The sequence below is a fragment of the Fistularia commersonii genome, chromosome 2 (genome assembly GCF_037954325.1).
Source record: "Fistularia commersonii isolate RoL2024-O1a breed Wild chromosome 2, RoL_Fcom_v1.0, whole genome shotgun sequence".
Taxonomy (NCBI): domain Eukaryota; kingdom Metazoa; phylum Chordata; class Actinopteri; order Syngnathiformes; family Fistulariidae; genus Fistularia; species Fistularia commersonii.
The window spans coordinates 11,405,808-11,425,271 of NC_141285.1; the positions used below are offsets into that span (position 1 = coordinate 11,405,808).

The 19,464-nt window shown below is 41.7% G+C and overlaps 1 protein-coding gene across 17 annotated transcripts in view; it reads left to right on the forward strand.

Moving 5' to 3' along the window:
• The window catches only part of tacc2 (transforming, acidic coiled-coil containing protein 2), a 44,788-nt gene that overhangs the window by 6,951 nt on the left and 18,373 nt on the right, over positions 1-19,464 (forward strand). For 12 of the 17 annotated variants that reach the window (XM_086167226.1, XM_086167192.1, XM_086167209.1 and 9 more), the window contains 4 exons: positions 1,202-1,407; positions 3,709-9,792; positions 10,544-11,113; positions 14,679-14,960. In XM_086167226.1, coding sequence (XP_086023352.1) covers positions 1,202-1,407; positions 3,709-9,792; positions 10,544-11,113; positions 14,679-14,960 — 7,142 coding nt within the window. The remainder of the gene's footprint in view (positions 1-1,201; positions 1,408-3,708; positions 9,793-10,543; positions 11,114-14,678; positions 14,961-19,464) is intronic. The other 5 variants (XM_086167307.1, XM_086167299.1, XM_086167317.1 and 2 more) reach the window with 2 other exon arrangements.

The following is a 19,464-nucleotide window of genomic DNA, read 5'->3' on the forward strand; positions in this document are numbered from 1 at the left end:
AGTCCTCGAATGTGGGTTATATTATGATATAATATAGACCATATTATTTCAATAATTGGTGTTTCTCACAACTGCGGTAATACGTGTGAGATCACTGAGTGAGCCTCCTCAGTACAATCACATCCTTTCATTAGTCTCCGATTAACACATCCTAAAACTAAACAATTGATCTTCAGCTGGAGCATGACCTCAGAGATGACAGACTGAAGACAATAGTGAACCATGACAGGAGAGCAAGATAGTTGATTCTTGTTTTAATGTTATTTAATTTCCATTTCATTCGTTTGGTTATTTTATATGACTGCATGCTTTCTCCCATCATTGATAATGATGGGTTGCATTTGACTCTTGAAATTATTTCAATGTCTGCATAAGAAAACTTTCACCAATACGTGTTACAGACACATTCAAAGTTAGTCTGTATCTATATGGGTCTGAGTGCACCTTCATACCTGTAATTACACCTAGTTGTATTCATTAATCTTTAGTATTAATCTTAATATGTGGATCCACTGCATTTGACTGCAAGGTTATTTTGATCTGGTCCCACAGCTTAAATGGCTGCAGTTAAATGCACATGAGAATTCAGGACACTTTTTGTTCCGTGTTCTCTGCCGGTTGTTTGAATTTGTGAACCATAATTGACGGCTTGCTTATCGACTTTGGCTGATATCAAGTATCCTGTTCAACAGGATAGAAGATTCATCTTTGGTGATTACTTTGTCTTCAAACAAAACATGAGACCTCCCTTTTCTTCAATATTTTTTTCCACTCTGATTCAGTGATGGAATAAACAAACTGCAACACCTGTGCAATAACTTCATCGAGACAACTTTTTTCAAGATAATGATGCCAAAATGTAATCAAAGTTGCAAGAATCAGGTCTAATAATAGGAATATATAGTTTCGGATTTCATATTTCTTTAAATTGTCCTTTAACCTCAGTCACAGTATTTGTAGATAAATAAGGAGACTTTCAAGTAAAGGGACATCATTCTAATCCGTGTATCACTGTTCACACAAACCTGCTTTTATGTGGGTGGAGTTATTTGTTCTTCTTGTTTGGCTTCAAGCTTTGACTGTAGACTGAGGTGTGTTTTCCTAAAACTCAGCTCAGACACATTAAAATACACACTTAAGTTATCATGTGCGGTTCAGCTATCGCCGTTGATCGCCTGGTATGTGATTCCGTGTCTTTCAGGTCGAAGATCACGCTGAGGGTTTGAACCGAAGGGAGAGTCTGCTGTCTCAACCTGTGATTCCAGATGTTCCTGTCATCACTGGAGTGGAGGAGAGCGGGAGTACAGCAAGAGACCAAGAGGACAAGGAAGAACTGGAGTTCCCCCATGACCTGCTGCCCAGTCTAGACTTCAGCAGTGAACTAAACATTTGGGAGTCATCACTGGGGTAAGGACGAGTTTCACACGCATCCCCTTAGGCGGCTCAAACCATTAGTTTTTTTGGCTTTTGCAGGTCTGAACAAATATGGGTTATGAAAATAACTACTGTTTGTCTTCCACGCGTACTTTCTGAGTGAAGCACAAAAGAAAGACACAAACTCGTTGGTTTTCTTTCCTTAAGTGGGGCCGTCGAATATCACCACTCTGTCTCGGCAAATTTTGATATGCAATATAGTTTCAAGGTTTTTCAGAGTATTCGATTTTCGTTTATCGGGGGAAAAACATTAGAGCCTGTCAAGCATCAGATATATAATTTGTAATATAATGCATACCTCGTCACCCGTGCTGTTTTTTTTAACTCTTATTAACTTCCATATCCGTTGAGGGTTGTTGTTAAACTGAGCCTTGTGCGTGTGTACTGATGGATCCAGAGACTTAGATATCATATTTTGACCATATTTCACATTTAAACATATCCATGAAATAAACAACCCCTACTATTATATATTGCAGTAGATTTTAAGCATTTCGGTCCCCAACTGCCACAGAGTTCTGACTTAAAATATTTGTGAAAGTAATTATTCAGACTGAATCTAGACTTACACCCTGGTAAACCCTAGTCAAACCCATACCATGTGATGTTGCATTTCTATAACAATGCATAGATCATAGATGCATAGATATAATAATAATTCCACCTGGAAGAATCAAATCCACATAAGAGTTCAAAGTCTGCGTGTGTGTGTGTGTGTGTGTGTGTGTGTGTGTGTGTGTGTGTATGTGTGTGTGTATGTGTGTGTGTGTGTGTAAGCAGAAGTCATGAGTAGTTAAAGGGAGATGATATGTGAGCAGGTGAACCCCCTGCTGGCTGGCTTGCAGCATCACATGGAAATCAGTCAACCTGTGGTTACTCTAGATTTAAAGTACAGATCAGACTGTGTGATGGCCACCTGTGGCAGACGGTACAATCAGACAGCATGGAATTAAAACAAAAAGCAGCCAGAAAGAATCCGTGATCCAATAATACTAATGTAATGAGGGTCTGTGGTAGTATCTTGAGTTGTTATTTGTTTCTTTTTTTCCAATGCTCAATGATTCTTTGATGTTCTGCTTAAAGTGTTGCCTGGCGTTCTGCTTTTGTGTGAGGACTGCACTTAATGGTACTAATTTATAAAAGAGCGTCTGTCAGGTAACTGTACCATTTATGTGTACACCTACATTATTGTTCTTGTCCAAAAGTGTGACATAGAATGGTAAGGCTGTAACATTAGCTTGCTTCATTCAAATAACCCTTTAAGTGTCTTCAATTAGAGCTAAAAATGCAGAGAAACAGGCCTTACACAGTTTTAAATCTGAATCAGGAAGAAACTCAGATACAGGTATTGCACACAACTTTTTGTTTACAAAACTGTGCGTCATCTGCAAGTGCTTTTGTTTCCTAATAGAGGGTAGTGCCAGCTGAATTAGGAGGGGTAGTTATCGTGTTCAAAAAGAGGAATGATATTTATGGAGCAGTTGTTTATATGCGTATATCAGCTTATCCATTTTTTGACATTTTCATTGGTCAGTTTGCACTTGCCAGTGGACATTGAACCTGATTTTGGCATTGTGATCACCTCAGCTGTTACTTGGTCCTGTACAGGTGTGACTACTTTTGTACACCAGCTCAACAGTGACATTACAATAATGATGACAGAGTGGAAGCGCAGGCTTTTTTCCTCTTACTTCGTAATGGCAGCGGAAATACACTAAGGAAGAGCTATGACGTTTTGTATGCCTGTGAATGGCTCAGCTGTGACTCAGACAATTAACTGTATATGCTGCTAACAAGTTATTTATGAGGCAGATTTGAGGGCAGAAATATGGCAACATGGTATAACCACCTGGTTACACATGTTTCTGCCACCCCATCTTCTTGACGATAATAATATGAAGAATATCTTTGTTGAATAACATACTTCAACATCTACTGTCTCTATGCGCACTAATTGTATCATTCTATTTAATTAGCCATTCTCTTTAAACTATGGTGTAGAAGGCCTCGCACAAAGTTAACTCATAGTAAATAAAAGAAGTTTGCCATCTTCCAACAGACATGCATGATCATTAGCATGCATATGCTTAAGCAACTGCTTGTACTTACATAGGGAGGTCCACAGCTCAGAATAGGTATCTTGTGTGCTTGTGTGCATGTGTGTGAGTGCAGTACCTCAGCATGGGCTTCTGCTCTTCTAGTGGCGTCCTGAGAATTATAAGCAGCTGCTCGCTTGTCCAGACTCCTAACTGTGTCACCCTACCCTTATCTCAGGGTATGCGACTCCGAGCCCATTCTCACAGATGCCCAGTCTTCACCTCTGCTGTCTACCACACCCAACTCAGATGGTCAACCCTTGACCCTTCCTCCATCTGTCCTCTTAGACCATGAGCTCCAACAAGCCTTCCAAGAATGTGAGGAGCAAATGGCATCACTGGGCATGCTTTCTGTCCACAAGCCTCAGAGCATTACATCTAAAGCAGTTAACACAGAAGAAAGTGGAAGCGGAAATGAAATGGTTAATAAGTGCAATGAGTCACCGCCACTGCCTCCAATCACCGTCCAGCCAGGACATAGCAATGGGGGCCCTGGAAACAAGAATACACATGGAAATAGTGAGGCAGCAAACAGGCAAAAGGATACATTTGTGTTTAGTTTCAGGAATTATATTCTGGGTACTGGGAACAGTACTGAAGCAATGGGGACGGAGAGTCAAACACAGACAAAAGAGACGCAAGACGAATGCCCAGATATTGAAACAGAAAAAGATGAACTGAAGCAAACACAACTGCAGACATATTCAGAAATGGCAATAAAGACAGACTCACCAGAAGAAACCCCCAAAATGGCTGTGTCCGGAAAGCACGGTGATTACAAGGGAGAAGAGAAGGCTGATTCTCATGCCATCCTTGATAAAGACAAACCCACAGATTCTACTATAACTTGTGAAGTTGACAAAAAGGCAAGACTAGCAAGTGCAGACATAAAGAGCGATGATAAAAGCGATGATGCCAGTATAAATGCTTTAATGGTTGATCATGGAAACAAAGATGATAATATTAATGAAATATCCCAGTGTAGAGATATTAATTCAAGAGATAGAGATGCAATGCTTGTGATGCCGTCAGAAAAAATGACGGAGGTATGCAGTCACTATGAAGATTGCGAGGACTTAAAACCAGGAAAATGCACTGACTCTCCAGGTGAAAAACAAGCTGAGGCTGGGAGAGAGAAAAAACTAAAAAAGAAAAAAGAAAAAAAGAAACAAAGAAAAAGGAAAAATCTTGTGAAGAATACGGAAATTAATCAGGAAGTAAATCCCGAAGGATACGCTGTAAATGATTTAGAGTTTGTTTCAAATACAGGACATCAGACCGTTTCAGAGAAGAATGAAGAATCAGTGTTAAAGACTAAGGCGGATTCAAAGCTTGTGATTTGTGGTGAACAGCCTGATAAAGGAATCAATTACAACCAACAGCTGAGTCCTGGAGGAGAGGCTGGCTCCAACTCTCCAATTTCATCTCAGAACCAACAGTATCATCTTACCGAACTGGCCTGTTCACCTGTGTCCCGCCGTGATCCATCACTTGGGATTCATCAGTCACATAATCACATCCATTCCGATGCCGCGTATGGAATGAATCGCAGCTCAGATGCAATTTCACAGCAGAAGCCACAATGTGAAACAGGGGTAATTGCCAGTAACCAAGATAAAACAATGGCCCGTTTCCAAAACACATTCATTACTCCGGATAATTATCCGGAGGAGAAATTAGCTGCACAAGTACAGGAGACTCAACTGCCTTCAGAGGTAGAGGTGCAAACGCCGAAGCATCAGAAACCACTCAGTGACCCACTGGATCGTGTGGGAGAGAGTTGCGTGAAGAGTGCCCTTGAAGAGGCTTCACTGGTGGTTGCTGCGTTGCCACTGACAACACCCACGATGCCAGAAATGATAGAAAGCGAGGGAGAAAGCGTGAGACATGAATCATGTGATAGAATAGCTACTGGAGGAATCGCAGAAATAGAAGAGGCAGTGGGAGAGAAAGCATTGGAAGGAGGAGAAGAGAGTCAGATCTCAGCAGCTGGGGAAAGACTCCTGGAAAGCCCTTCCCAGCTCACATTAGCCCTTTCAGAGGAAAGATGGTCACTTGCTTTCTCAGCCAACAAGGGACAGGCTGCATCTGAGAAAAGCTGCAACAGCAAAATGCCACACAACGCGGCTGAGACTGAAATAAAGGGACAGAGAGAGACAACTGTGCAATGTGCAGACGCGGAGAACGCTCAGGTTGAAGGGGGAGCGAGAGAAAAGGAGTCACAGCCAGAAGGTGATTTCAATATTTCTCCCCTTGAGCTGCTCGCTGATCCCGATTGTCAGGATCATATTGCTACAGGATTGGAGGCAGCAGGAGAGGGATCGGGGGAGGGAGGAGGCAAGGCAGTGGCAGAAAAAGGAGGGCTGGCTGGTGTGCACAATTCGTTCAGCCAGCCAGAAGCCTCAGCAAGTGAAGTGTCATCGGCTGAGACCGAGGCGGGTCCACCTACCGATGTTGCAGAGTCACAGCTGAAGTCACAGAGCCGGGTTGAAGCGATCGCTAATATCACTGAGAACAGCATCTCTGAACAGGAAGGTCTCTCCCACCTACACCAGGAGAATATCGGAGCATCATTTTTACCTCTCCTCACTCACGGTGAACAAAGCTCCGGCGATGCAGACGATGGGATCAATATTCAACAAAATCTGATTTCTGAGGAGGCGCTGCTTTCAGGACCCAGTTGCGAGGAGCCATCCATCACAGACACGGGGAGAAAATACGGCCAAGCCCTCCCGCCTGTAATTTCAACTCAGCCTGTGAAACAACAAGAGAGCAGCAATCAACAGGTCAAACCTGAAAGTAGCCCAACAGAAAGCAGAGCAGCAGATATCCAGGAACAAGCTCACATCCAAAGCAATATTATTCACCCTGATATATCTGGTATGTATGTATGTGAAAAGAGCAGAGGCAACAATAGGGTTCACTTTGCAGATACTGTTAAAGAGGACAGAAGTTTCTGTGTAGATTCTGAAAGAATGCCGGTGCCTTTGTTGGACTGTGCCTCGTTGCCACCCTTGACGGTACATGAGAGTTTGCACCATCCTGTTGTTGAGACCAGCTATGTTTTCCAAGACTTTCTCAGTTTGAAGAAGGCAGAAATCCCCTCAAAGGCAGCGTCTACTAAGGATGAATCGGCATTACAGAGTTCAAGTGAATTTTCAAAGCCACAGCAAGATGTTCAACCGAATAAAGAAGATATGGGGTGTCAAAGTGCAGTGAAAATAGCCAGAGATGAATCAGGCAAAGACAGCTCAGAAACAAATGCAGTGGATTTACAAACAGTGACTAAGGCTGGCTCAACGTCACTTCCAAGTGCTAAACAGAAATGTGTGACTGATGATGAAACACGTTGCCTACTTTCAACATCAAAACTTGAGGGAAGCACCGGTTTTGATCATTTAACAGCGGAACAGGTATCAGGTATAAATCAAGAGGAGTTGGAACCAGCAAAGGGGGCTGTAGAGACAGCTGGGATACTTATGGACACTAAAAGCTCTGTCGAAATCAACAAGTTGGAGGTGCCGCTTCTAGAAATAGGTGCAGAGGCTGTCAGTGTTGATGAAAAACAAAGTCGTAACAGTCCTTTCCCTTTGTGTTCTGTACTTCCAGATGATGATGTTACCTCTAAGCCTTTAACTGAATCGTCTCCTGAAATAACCAATGGGCAGGTTCCTACTGAACTTGACTGCAGTTCATGTCATGAAATTGTGACCTTTGCCTGTACAAAGCACGATTATCACAGTTTTCAGGATCCCACCCAGTTGGATCATTCCCCCATAGGTATGCCAGAGGCTTCAGATCAAACAAAGTATAACAAGGGCGTTGAGTCCAGGATTCACCCTGCTGATCCGAATAAGGATGAATCTGTTACTGCAGTAGTCGCAGCTACTGACCAGTCGGTTTCTGTCAGTGAGCAATGTGCCAGTAATCCTGCTCTTACGCAGCAACTTAGTGGCCCAATGTTGAATCACTTGGAGGTCATTAATGACAGTGATATTATTCCTCTTGAGCAGACAAATAGGTGCAGTGCCTCAAGAGAAAAAACAGAAATGCCTTTAGCAGAGCGTATGGACCTAAGTGACGTTAATGTTAAAATGGATGTAACTTTTCTTGACAAGGAGAAAAAAGATGCAACTGAGCGTGTCAGTGAGTGGGAGATTTCTCCAATCTCTAAAGCAAACTTTGCACCCGAGTCCAAAACTAAATCCTATTCGGAGGAAAATCTGTCACAACCATCTCAACCCACTGGTGGAGAGGGTATGATGGCAAATTGTGAATCTGAAAATGCGATTCTTCAGATTAGACCAGAGTTTGTCAGTATTCAATCTGATACTTGCAAAGGTAACCGTGATGATGACCTCATTCACGTCACTGGACCGCCCGGCTCTGAAACACCTTTAAGTGGAACTGATGATAAAAATAAACAAGGCAATTTAACAGAGAAACACGTGTTACCTTTTGAAAAGAAGGAAGAGCTTGAAAAATCAAGAATTAATAATCTGAACACAACAGAAGATAGAGGTGAACAGCAAAGTAAAGAGACTGGGTCAACACCACAACAGGCTTATGGGCTAGATAAAGAGACTAGAGAGGAATTTGTTGACCTGCAAGACTTACATGACCATAATCTAAATAAACCTGAATCACCATCAAGGGAAATAAATTTGGAAAGAGAAACGCAGAGTGGTTTTGCATTTAACGGTGAGTCAGGGATATCCCCTTCATTTCCCAAGACACCGTCGGATTCATTTGTGGATAAGCAATGTGCTGAGGTAGAGTCTGATATCGAACCGAAGATTGTCTCTGTGCAAAGTTTTCACCAAACTGCGACGACAACATCTGATTACAGTTCTGATAGAGTTGGAGGACAGTGTCTGGGGTCGACAGAACCCGCAAAGGAGCAGACAGGAGCATTTTTGGAGCAGGAAAAGTTTGATAATCAGGTCAAGCTGTCCCATTCAGAGTTTCAGGGAGAGGAATGGATAGCAAAGGGAGAACATGAGACTTTTGTCAGGTTATTTGACCCAGGAAATAGGGAGGAGTTAAGAGCGTCTGACAAAGGTCACGGTGAACGTGTCATAAGTAAAGAGAATGGTGAAGAAAAGGGAGAACAGACAATTCCCAGTGATGGCAGGATTTGTGTGTTGCCACCTCTTCCCAGTGAGAGTGGAAGGTCAGTTGCAAACAATGCGGGTGCAACAAGAAAAGAGATGGATACAAATGAAAGCTCTGATTTAGGCTTTAATGGATCCGCCACCGATTTAATGCCTGTTTCTGAGTGTATGGGTAATCTAGATGGTAAGGGTCTAACAGCTGCCTGTCAGAAGCAACACGTGGAACATGTGACATCAATGAACACTGTTGTTTCTGTTGAGTGTGCATCACAGAAACATGAGACTTTTCCTTTGGAACTCAGTGTCTCACAGAAGATCAAAACAGACATTGATGATATTCACAAAGAAGTTACATTAAGTGCCAACCAAGCTGAAAAAAAGGAAAGCAAACCTGCTCCTGATCTTTCCTGGCAATCAGAGATGGTGGAAAAGGTTTTCAGTGCCGTCCCGGCTGTGAAGGGTAGTTGTGAGCCTGAGGATTGTAAAGTTCAGGATACATTATGCACGCCTCCTGAGCAACAGAGCACCACTAAAACCTCAACCACACAAAGTGGCCCAGTAATACCAACACCCATAAAAGGTCCCCATTCGGAGGAGATCACAAAGGAAGATAACGCATTGGATCAAGAGAAAGCTCACAGCCAAGGGAGAGGGCAAAATGAGATGAAAGGAATACACAATGATGCACCGGAAATGCATGGAGTCATATATTTAACTGAAAGTGATAACGACAGAGATATGACCTCAGTCAAAGTTTATGATCCCTCTGAAAATGATTTCGACACCAACCTTTGTCATTCTGAACTGCGTGGTGCTGCATTCACATCCTCCACAGATGAAAATTATACAACAGACGAGAGGAATCTTACAATCAAATCATCAAAATGCGTGGAGGAAACTGCATCAACTCCAGCTTCTATTGCAACAGGCAACCTGCATTATCAGACGTCACCGTCAAAGCCTCCAGACAATATTTTGTTGACTTCGTCTGCAGACGATTCTCATTGTGAAGTCTCTGTAAATCAGAAGGCTGCTGAGATGTCAGAGAATTCTGCTGTTGGACAAACAGACACGAACTGGATCAAAGCTCTAAGAGAAGCAGCCTACCAGAGTCAGGCTGAACATGAGCACACAGTAGACATACCCAGGTAAACAAAAGAGCATGACTGTGCTTGAGTCGGTTCGTATACATTTTTGATCATTATCATAGGCGGTAAATTATGAGACATGTCGAGTGCACATGACTGACCGGGCCTAGGAGTAAGTCGTGATTGTCATGGGTCTCTTTTGTTTTACAAAACCCAGTTTAGCGTATAAAGCATGCATCACGTACTTCATAGAAAGAAATGCAAATGTGTTACCATCATCATAAATCAGAAGCATAACTAATGAATTCTTAAACTCGTTAGCTGTCATTTTAATGTTCATAGTAGACCGGTGCAGTTCATCTTATTTACATTTAATTTTTGAAGTATTCATCAAGTCCTGCACTTTATCTGACCCGTTATGCGGTATCGAACGTTTGTTAAAGTTGTATTTAAAAAGGACAAAGTGACAATGAATATGAGTAAGGATGTAAACACAGAGGTGCAAGTTGTATTGACTAGAGCCTCGGTCAGATGGCTGCTGCGATCTAATGGAAGTAATGAAGCCTTTTATATTCAAAGGGTGACATCAGCTGTGACATTGTCTCTGCTCTCCGGTGCAAAAAGGAGCCCTTTCTGACATAGCACACAGCCCGACATTATGCAGCAACACGTAGAACATAAACGTTGCTGTGGCGAGGCATCCATTCCTTGAAAAAAAGCACACACTTGTCATTTGTCAGAAATGCCTTGTGCATGTACTTCAAACTACATGTTTTTCCTTACTCATTTTTTACTTGTATTCTTTCTGCAGACCCCTCCCATCACTGGACTGTCCTCAACTTGAGTTTCTCACCTCTACTGAAAAAAAATCAGTTCCTCTTCTACAGCACAACATCCTTGAGTTTGATAAAACAACAGAGATCTCAAACCTAGATCTTGCGAAGAAGTCAGAGGAGCTTCCTGAAACCTCGGAACAGACTGATAAGGTCTATGAATCAGTTCAGAAGACAACTGTAGAGCTAATAGAATTAACTAAGCCAGAAGAGAAGGCGCTCCCACAAGAGCTTTCAGAACCCAAAAAAGATCTGGTCATTGACGCACCTCCAGATGATTCCCTTCATGCAACAAAACACATTGACGACGCTTTAGACTCAAACAAGAACGACATCGAGTCCCAGGAGCCGAGGAATCAAGGGCTACAAGACGAAGAAAAGACAGCAAATCAAATTGATCATCAGACAGAAAAGACAGTCAGCAAGCTGCTGACTGGGGAAGGAGAAGAGAAAGCAGCCGAAAGCTCACCTGAAGAGCAGTTGGGGGTTCCAGCTGGAGTAGCAGCGCAGACGGACCAGCATCCAGCTGAGGAGCTACAGGACAGTGGGTGAGTGTCTTTACACAAGTATTGGGTCAGTTTATTATCAGCCTCTAAAAATGTCTAACGAGTGTAACTGAAAGGTTTTTTGTGCACAATCACGGCAGTTATTGATTATGTTGCCATGATCACATTATGATTATGTCAACAAAATAAAAAAAAAATCCCCTGTGATACGGCCTTAATAGCTTAATTTCTACTAGTTTCAAGTGAAAACCAACTTTACCAGTGTGAATGAACCTTCTAGGATCCATATTCTATAAGGCTGCTGGCAAGAAGATCTTCTTTGTCTCAAATTAAGTCAAGACTGAATTAAGAATCATTCTCTGATAAGACCTAATTGAATGTAGCATTAAAGATGAATTAAAATGGTACTGTGGTTGTTTGGATGTCCACCGCAAAATCAAACATCAAGTCCCTTTTTTAATTAACTTTTAAGACTTCAGCATCACTGTGGAAAACTTTTTTTTTCCAAATTGTATTTCAGGCAGACATTGGCTTTGTCACACTTTTAAAATGGATATGTACCCTTGTAAAGTCCACTTAATCCTTTGCATACTTCTCATTCATGTAAAGGAAAAACTTTTTGGCTCACAGGGCCATCGATCTTTTTACTTTTCCAGTCGTCTGTCATTCTCTCTTATGAACTTCAGGCCCTGGAGCCATCTGACATGCCAGAGTAGCACTTGTTGCTTGTCAGTCGCAACACATGTCGCATCCTATATGGCTGTTTCCGAGAAGAGCAGAGCAGTGACAATATTACTTCTTCTATTGTCGGTGTATACACATGGGAAAGCATCAACCCATCTGTGTGTGTGTGTGTGTGTGTGTGTGTGTGTGTGAGACAGAGAGAGAGAGAGAGAGAAAGAGACAGAGAGAGAGAGAGCGAGTGCGCGACTGTATACATACTTTTGTATTTATCCCCGCCCCAGTGGCTGTTCTTTCTGTCAGGCCCGTGTAGCTGTGTGGACTGAAGCTCATGGTGGGAGGAATACTGCCCGTGCACTCGGCCTCACTGAAGTCATTTGCACAGACCAGACACAGAGTGGAACAAAAGCCAGAGTTCAGAGAAACACTTGAGCATGTGCTGGTTTGTGTGTGTGTGTGATCGAGTCAGTCCCAGTCATGGAGAGAGGAGGGAGGGGAGGGCAGAAGGACCAGGACATACGGCATAGTAGCTCTGGTGTTTTGGAGTGGATGTGGTATTCACCAGAAGCCGTTGCCATCAGTTAGTAAGCCCTGAATTTATGTGACAGATAACTCCATTGCTGAAATCTGGGTGAGTTGATAAGATGTGGCTGCCCTGTTTTCTTCCCCTCTCTCTCTCTCTCTCTCTCTCTCTCTCTCTCTCTCTCTCTCTCTCTCTCTCTATCCCCCTGTGTGTGTGTGTGTGTGTGTGTGTGTGTGTGTGTGTGTGCGTGCCTGTTTGTGCGAGTGTTTAAACAGCTCCAGGTGGATGCAGCAGATGGCGTGTAGGTAACTACTGCTAATTACGCTCTAACTCGACTTGACCTCAACAGATGGGTAGAGGAGAGGGATAAATTGATGGCTAGAGGAGAGGATGTGACAGAAGAAAGTAACACAACTACCAAGTATCAAATATTTTATGTACAGTTGAAAAATGTTGTGGGTTACAGGACGTTTGCTCCACTGCCCTGCTGAAGGTGAATTCTGGTTGCTAACTGACTTGTAACAAAACTAATGATTACCTACTGAATCTTCATTATATAAAATCCTGAAATGTATTTATTTTTTCAAAAATTACATACATCTATGATAAAAAAAAAATGTCTGTCCAAAATATCTAAACCACCCACCATGCAGTTTATTTTTCATCCATGTGCTGAAAGTAAAAAGGGAAGTGGGACTAAACTGTCAATAGACTAGTTGCCATGGCAAGTCTATATATAAACGCAGGACGATAATCTAATGCCTTTTTCATTTATTCATCTTTTCAACCTATTGACATCAAACCTTTTAATCATGTTTTCTAAAACATTAGACCATCAGCAGAACATTATTTTACATTTATTTTTATTTTTTTTTTGTACTATTAGCTTCCTACTTTCCAGAATGTGTGTGGTTATATAAGGGAGCTCATGGAAGCAGGACTGAACTGGTCCTCCCATCTTCCCAATGGTCCTTTTTTCAGATGTTTTTATTTACAGCTCTCTGTTAGTCATTAAATATTCTGTCCGGGTGGATATTTCATTTCCAGCTGTGCAATAACTCCTCCATCTGTAGTATGAAGATGAGACATGAGATGTGAGAACTCATATGTGCATACCTGCCACCATGACATCAAATGTAAATAAATAAGGAAATTTGTCTTGATATTTATGGATTGGTCACAGAAAATCAGCTCTGATTATAAATCAGCAAAAAAATTGTGACCATCCAAAAGTCAACATAATGAGGAGTGTTGCAGAAATGAGTAACTGTGCTTCCTCCAACTTTTTGCATCCCCATTTTTTCTTATTGAATCTGAGCCGAGTCAGAAAAAGTCCTGCAGCTAAGCTCAGCTGATTTCATCTACACACAAAAGGATGTGAACCACAAAATACTCTCCACCTTCCCAGGGTCCGGCGTAATATTTGCTTGATTTATTTTTCTATGAGGTCCATAGCTGTTTTGTCCCTCTTTGGAAACAGCCATGGATCCTGTGAGAGTTTGCTCAGACTGTGTTGTTTCTATTTCCAGGCTGCACATGCCAAGCCGACTGTTCATAGGTGCCAACATATGTGTAAATGGGACTGCTGATTTAGGTGACTCATAACTTTTAATGAGAGGAATAGGCTTTAATAAAAATCGTATACAGGGAGATCGGAGGATTCGATTGTTTTTAAAACGGTGTTATAGGAAACGAGCTGTAAACATTAGAGAGAGTGCTACGACCCGCATTTAATGTTATTAAGTTCTGGTTTTTACTGGCAAGAGAGTGAGAGAATGAAAGAGGCCTTCATTTTCGGTCTGAAATGAGCTGGAAAGGACATTTGGAAAGTGAATACCTGATGCTTTAGTATTCCAAATATTTTGAAGTTGATGGAGACATTGTTCATGCCTATTTTGCCGAGCTGGCTACTGCAGTATTTTTAGAGGAGGCATGCCTCAAGTGGGGGACAGCTGCACGAGCGCCCAGTGCAGTCCATTGCATGTCCGATTAGGGATCCTACCACGCCTGATAAGACGGGCCTGGATCAGGTCCAAATCCACTCCCCCAGGTGGCCAGTAATGACAGTGGTAGACAGCCTCAGGCAAGCTGCTCTGCTTTAGAGCAAATCACACAAACATGGACCATCATGGAAGCAGACTGATTGGAGAAACTACATTTTCAACTTCCCGTGGTTTAAAAACAAAGTTGCTTTCAGGATGGTTGGGGCAAGCTTTTTGTTTTTCAAGTCACTATTAGGTTTAGGCGAAGTCTCAGAGCAGAATTCATCATCTGTCTCTGCTGTGAGGTGAGTTCTCTTCATTTGATGGTTCACTTCAACAGAGAAAAGTAGAATGTGTTCTAAGAGGGCTTTTAACACTGTCTTACTTGGCCGTTGATGCTCTTGTGTCACTACCCCTGCAGGCTGCCCCTCACAGAACAGGCAGAGAGAGGTGACGGTACCCCTGACTTCCCCGATACTTCCCCAAAACACCAGGTCCCGCCCGCCTTGCTTCCTCACGTGCACGATACTGTGGATTTCCCCACTCCTCCTCCCACACCCCCGGAGAAGCATAGACCAGAGGCACTCCCCATCCCACCCGCATCCCCTCACCTTCCTTCTGCTACGGCTCCTGCATCCCCCATTTCCGTTCTCCAGAGCGATGACCCCTGCCCTGCTTCTGCTCTCCCGCACTCCGTTATAAGGTATGAACTCCAACCAACATTGCTGAAAATCTTCATTTGTTCATTTGTTTAGTATGAGCTGTTTATTTTGATGACTTTAAGAACGTTAACTCAGATTTGCACGGGATGGCCACTAGTCCTTGATGAGGAGTAGCCAGGCCTTTATCCCTCCAACTTCTGTCCTAGAAGAATTTTTCCATCAGATCCACTTATAGTGCTAAATTGCCCTGGAGGTGTTTCTCAAAAGGGTGTATCGCTTGTTGATGGCTGTTAAGCTTTTGCTAAATTTGCACCACAAAAGTGAATAATTAATTCGATCAGCTCTGCAAGGATGGATAATAGTCTCTCAGTTGCCATCCAATTTGCATTCCTGTTTTTCATTTGGATGCTGCAAATCGAACCATGACCCATAACTAAACCCTTATTATGTTATGATTTTTCAAAGCTGTATGTACTGCAATTATCACAACTTCATCAGTGTGGAGATGATATGGAGTGACAGAGAGAGAAAATAGAAATGATATGCAAAAAATGTCCACTGTCAGATTAAAAGTGAAGCAGATCATGGTTAGCCCCATGAACCATTAGGCCTCAAGGGCATCCCTCACTGTTAATATCTAAAATCCATAGCAACTGCTTGGTCAGCAACCCAGCATGTTTTACCCCTGAAGGAAATGGGATTTGCCAATGTTTGAATCAGTGGTTATGGAAACAAATATATTCCGTGTAATTTTGGCTTGTCAATGGTCCATATAAAAAAGAGCATGAGGGGAAACATGTTTAAACAGGGATTTTTTTTCAACATTAAAGGATTAAACAGAGCAGTTACTCACCACACTTATTCTTCATTAGCAGATTCTGCCATGAGTTCTTCGATTATGGTCGATTTGTTTACCCTTAAAGCTGTGTGTAACTCTTTAGTCATGCCTAAACACCATTAGTTCAGCCCAGAACAGAAAGAATTTCATTTCTGCACATTATTTTACACAAACACACTACACCACAGATAAAGTTCAACATTGATTTGCACTTATTCTCAGTTTTGTAATTTATTTAATCTATCATTTTAAGACAATGACTCAGCCACTTTCAGAGTGCAATGACGCTGACAACCAGCAGAGGGTGTGTTCCATTCACAGTGAAGCCATCATGTTTACCTGCTTGTGTCTGATCCCTTATTTTCTGGAAGCTGCACACCACTGCTATATTCATGAGAAACAGACAGACACCCAAGCCGCTGTTTATCTTGCTATATATCCAATTAAGATACAAGTGCAGTGTCCGTTGTGGGATCAATCCAGTCTATGTTATCTTATTTTCAATAAACATTTCTTGAATTCTGTACTTTAAAGGAAAGGGGCACCATTGGAATCATACAGTTCATATGAACGTTATGATTAAGGGAATATTGACTCCGACTTAATTCTATCCTTAATCTAAAACATGAAATAAAATCTGAGGAGCAAATACGGTAAAAACACACAGTTTTAGCTAAGAATGAATCATTTCTCTACCACATCTTTTCTGGCGGTAAAACATTGTTGTTTTGCTTGCAACCAGCAACAATTACACCTGTGAGCCACTTTTCTGCCCTGAGAGTGTTTGATGCCTGATTTCAGTCCCCTGAAGAGACAGTTGCTTCACTTCCAAACCTCTCTGTTGTTTTTGTTTTGATGCAGGTAAATTTGCATTTGTAGATTTTTTTTTGCTCTCCTTTAGGCCTTTTATTGTCCTGTAACTTGTTCACCTCCATTTACACAAGTCCACAACCCTTGGCTGCTTCCAAATACCATGGTTATTATCTATTCATTTTTGTAACGCATTAAACAAATACATGAAAACCCAAACTATCACAAAAATATGTCCAAAGAAGAAATCCTGTGAAAACTGAAAAACCAATTCATGCTCATTACATCTTCATGAAAAAAATACTCAGGAATGATTTTTTGTTTGTAAAAATGCCCTTAGCTGATCTGCACCTGCTGAGGTGAAGCCTTAGAGGAATGGATCTGCATTTGGCACACCAGGACAAATATCAGACTGTTTTTTTTTTTCTTTTTTGATATCTGCAGAGGTGCTTGATTGCGTTCTATGTTCAACAAAGGGACATTTGCAAAATATGGCAATTGTTGCAGAGTGTTGTCAGCTATGTCAGAAAACTGTCATTTTATTAACAACCTCACTGAAAGATTTCCAATTCTTATATTTTCTTTTTGGACTGCTATGCAGCGACCTTGTTATAAACTCGCTTCTTTTAAATTTTATATGCTGTCAGTTTTCTGCAATGTCATGTGGCACTTAATTATTCCCCACTCAGTCTGCACTTGTGTTTTGCTGCTATGGTTTTTCATGATTGTTGTCAGTATGTGAGACAATACAAATTAGTTACATATATGACCTGATTTCTACTCCATCAAATGTCATTCCACACCCCTACAATCATTAATTTTGCCGCTGTCCCCTTCCCCCTAATCTGATCTTTGAGTTACAGACAAAAGTATCTGCATAGAGCACGATCGTAGTGACCCGGATTCCTCTTGACCGCTGTTATAAATCTTTCAGAAAAAGCTGCCGTAGCTGTATGTTCCACTGCCTGAGTTCTATGAATTTTTTATTTCTTCCTTCTTAAGGAAGATATTTAAGGCAAACTGTAAAGAAAGACCATGAAGGCTCAGAGATTGTGAGCACATATACAGAATGAGAACATGTGTTTGTATGTTTTGCTCCAAATGATGGGATTGAGGGCCTAGATTGCAGAAGCAATCAATAGGATTGGTTTGCAGAGGTCTATGGATTGGGCTCTGATTGCACAGCTTTCTACTTGTCCCCTCTGTCTGTTAAACATCAACTATCAGGTCCATCTGAATGTAGAATAATGTCAATATTCTTTGGGAAAATCCGTTAATGGACTTTATGTTGACCTGCATTTATCCCCATCATCAGTTTCTGAGTTTGACATGAACTTGCATTTGCTGTTCACACTTTCCAGTGATACCTTTCTTGTCTTTTAAATATTTTTTTCTACATTCAGTTACGTTTGTGATAACCGAAACTTGTAAATCTGTCATTTCAATGCACAAGAGAACAATAATCCCCTCACTTTCCCATAGGTGTACAATACATTCATTCTCCTCATATTTCAAATATTGTTTCCCTTTGTTCCTTCACAATCAACAGAAACTCAGAAGAACCTGTTCCTGCTCTTATTTCTGGCCCACAGGGAATGTTCTCTGGGTTTTTCCGCACACGGTGACTAAAAATGACAACTTGAGAGACAGCTGAAGAATAGCATTATTGGTCCTTCAGTCTTTGATGCAATTCGAGATCTGATGTGAGTGCCAGAAAATTAGATGATAAACCAAGACAAGAGAATTCAGAAGACATTTTTAGGTATGTAGACAGTCATATGTCTGGAAGCATTTTGTTATCTAATTAGCAAGGTGAAGAAAAGATACATTTCAGTAAACTTGTATGCTAAACTAAGCTACTTTGTTTGCTTTTTTTTTTTTTTTTTTTTTTTGCTTTTTTTGTTTCTTTTATATGTGGTGACACACCTAGGCTTGAATGAAATATAATCAGTGAATTATACGATCTCATTTTTTCTCAGAATGTATTGTTTACTCCAGGCATCCCTACGGTTGGCCACGTTTGACTGTTGGAAGCTTCCATTGTCTTCGATGAAACAAAAAAAAAAATCATCATGCAAAGCATTTGGTGAAAAAGGGGGCTCTTGTCGCTGCAAAGACAAGATCAAATAGATAATTGTTGAAAGATGGAGGAAGGAGACTGCTCACAGAGAGAAAAATATGTGCTTGTTAAATATTTTTTTATATGTTCCTTTGGAAGATCCTATTATTTGGCACCCCTCTATTGTCATGATAGTGGACTAGAAAAGGCTGCTTGCCTTCTTAAAGGCACAGTAGGCTGGTGCTTGGGTGGGGGTGGGGGGTATGGCATAAAGGATGGATGGGGGAGGAGGCACGGCAACCAGCAACACAGTGATATCAGCAGCCAGAGAGGAGTCGCTTCATACACACAAGTGGGACCGTATCCTTTGTTTTGTTTTGTTTTGTTTTGAGTTACTCTTATTTTCATTTTGTCAGTCAAGATATTTCCTTGAAGCTGCACGGTTTTACGTCATACAAGGAATATTCAAATTTTGTACCCTAGAAGAGGATGAGGAATACGATGCATAATGTGAGGAGCTGTTAATCATCCACTTCTTCATCCTAATGCAAGTTGGGGTCCTCATCCTCTGCACTGCAGCACAGGAACCTAAGCCGGTGCACGGAGCATCTAACACAGACTACTCTATTGCCAGGATCACAGCGAAGAAAGTAGGAGATTTTAGAGGGGGGTAGGTGGATGTCGAAGGTGGCTGGAGAGCAGTTGGGGGGGGGAGAGGTAACTGAGGATGGGAGCCAACGAGTCTATGGAGCAAGGACAAATCCCCTGTCCCTCTCAGGAACACATGTAAGTTTGGCCTCAGGGCTCTGTCTGCAAAGGTTTAGGTATTTCTCTAATG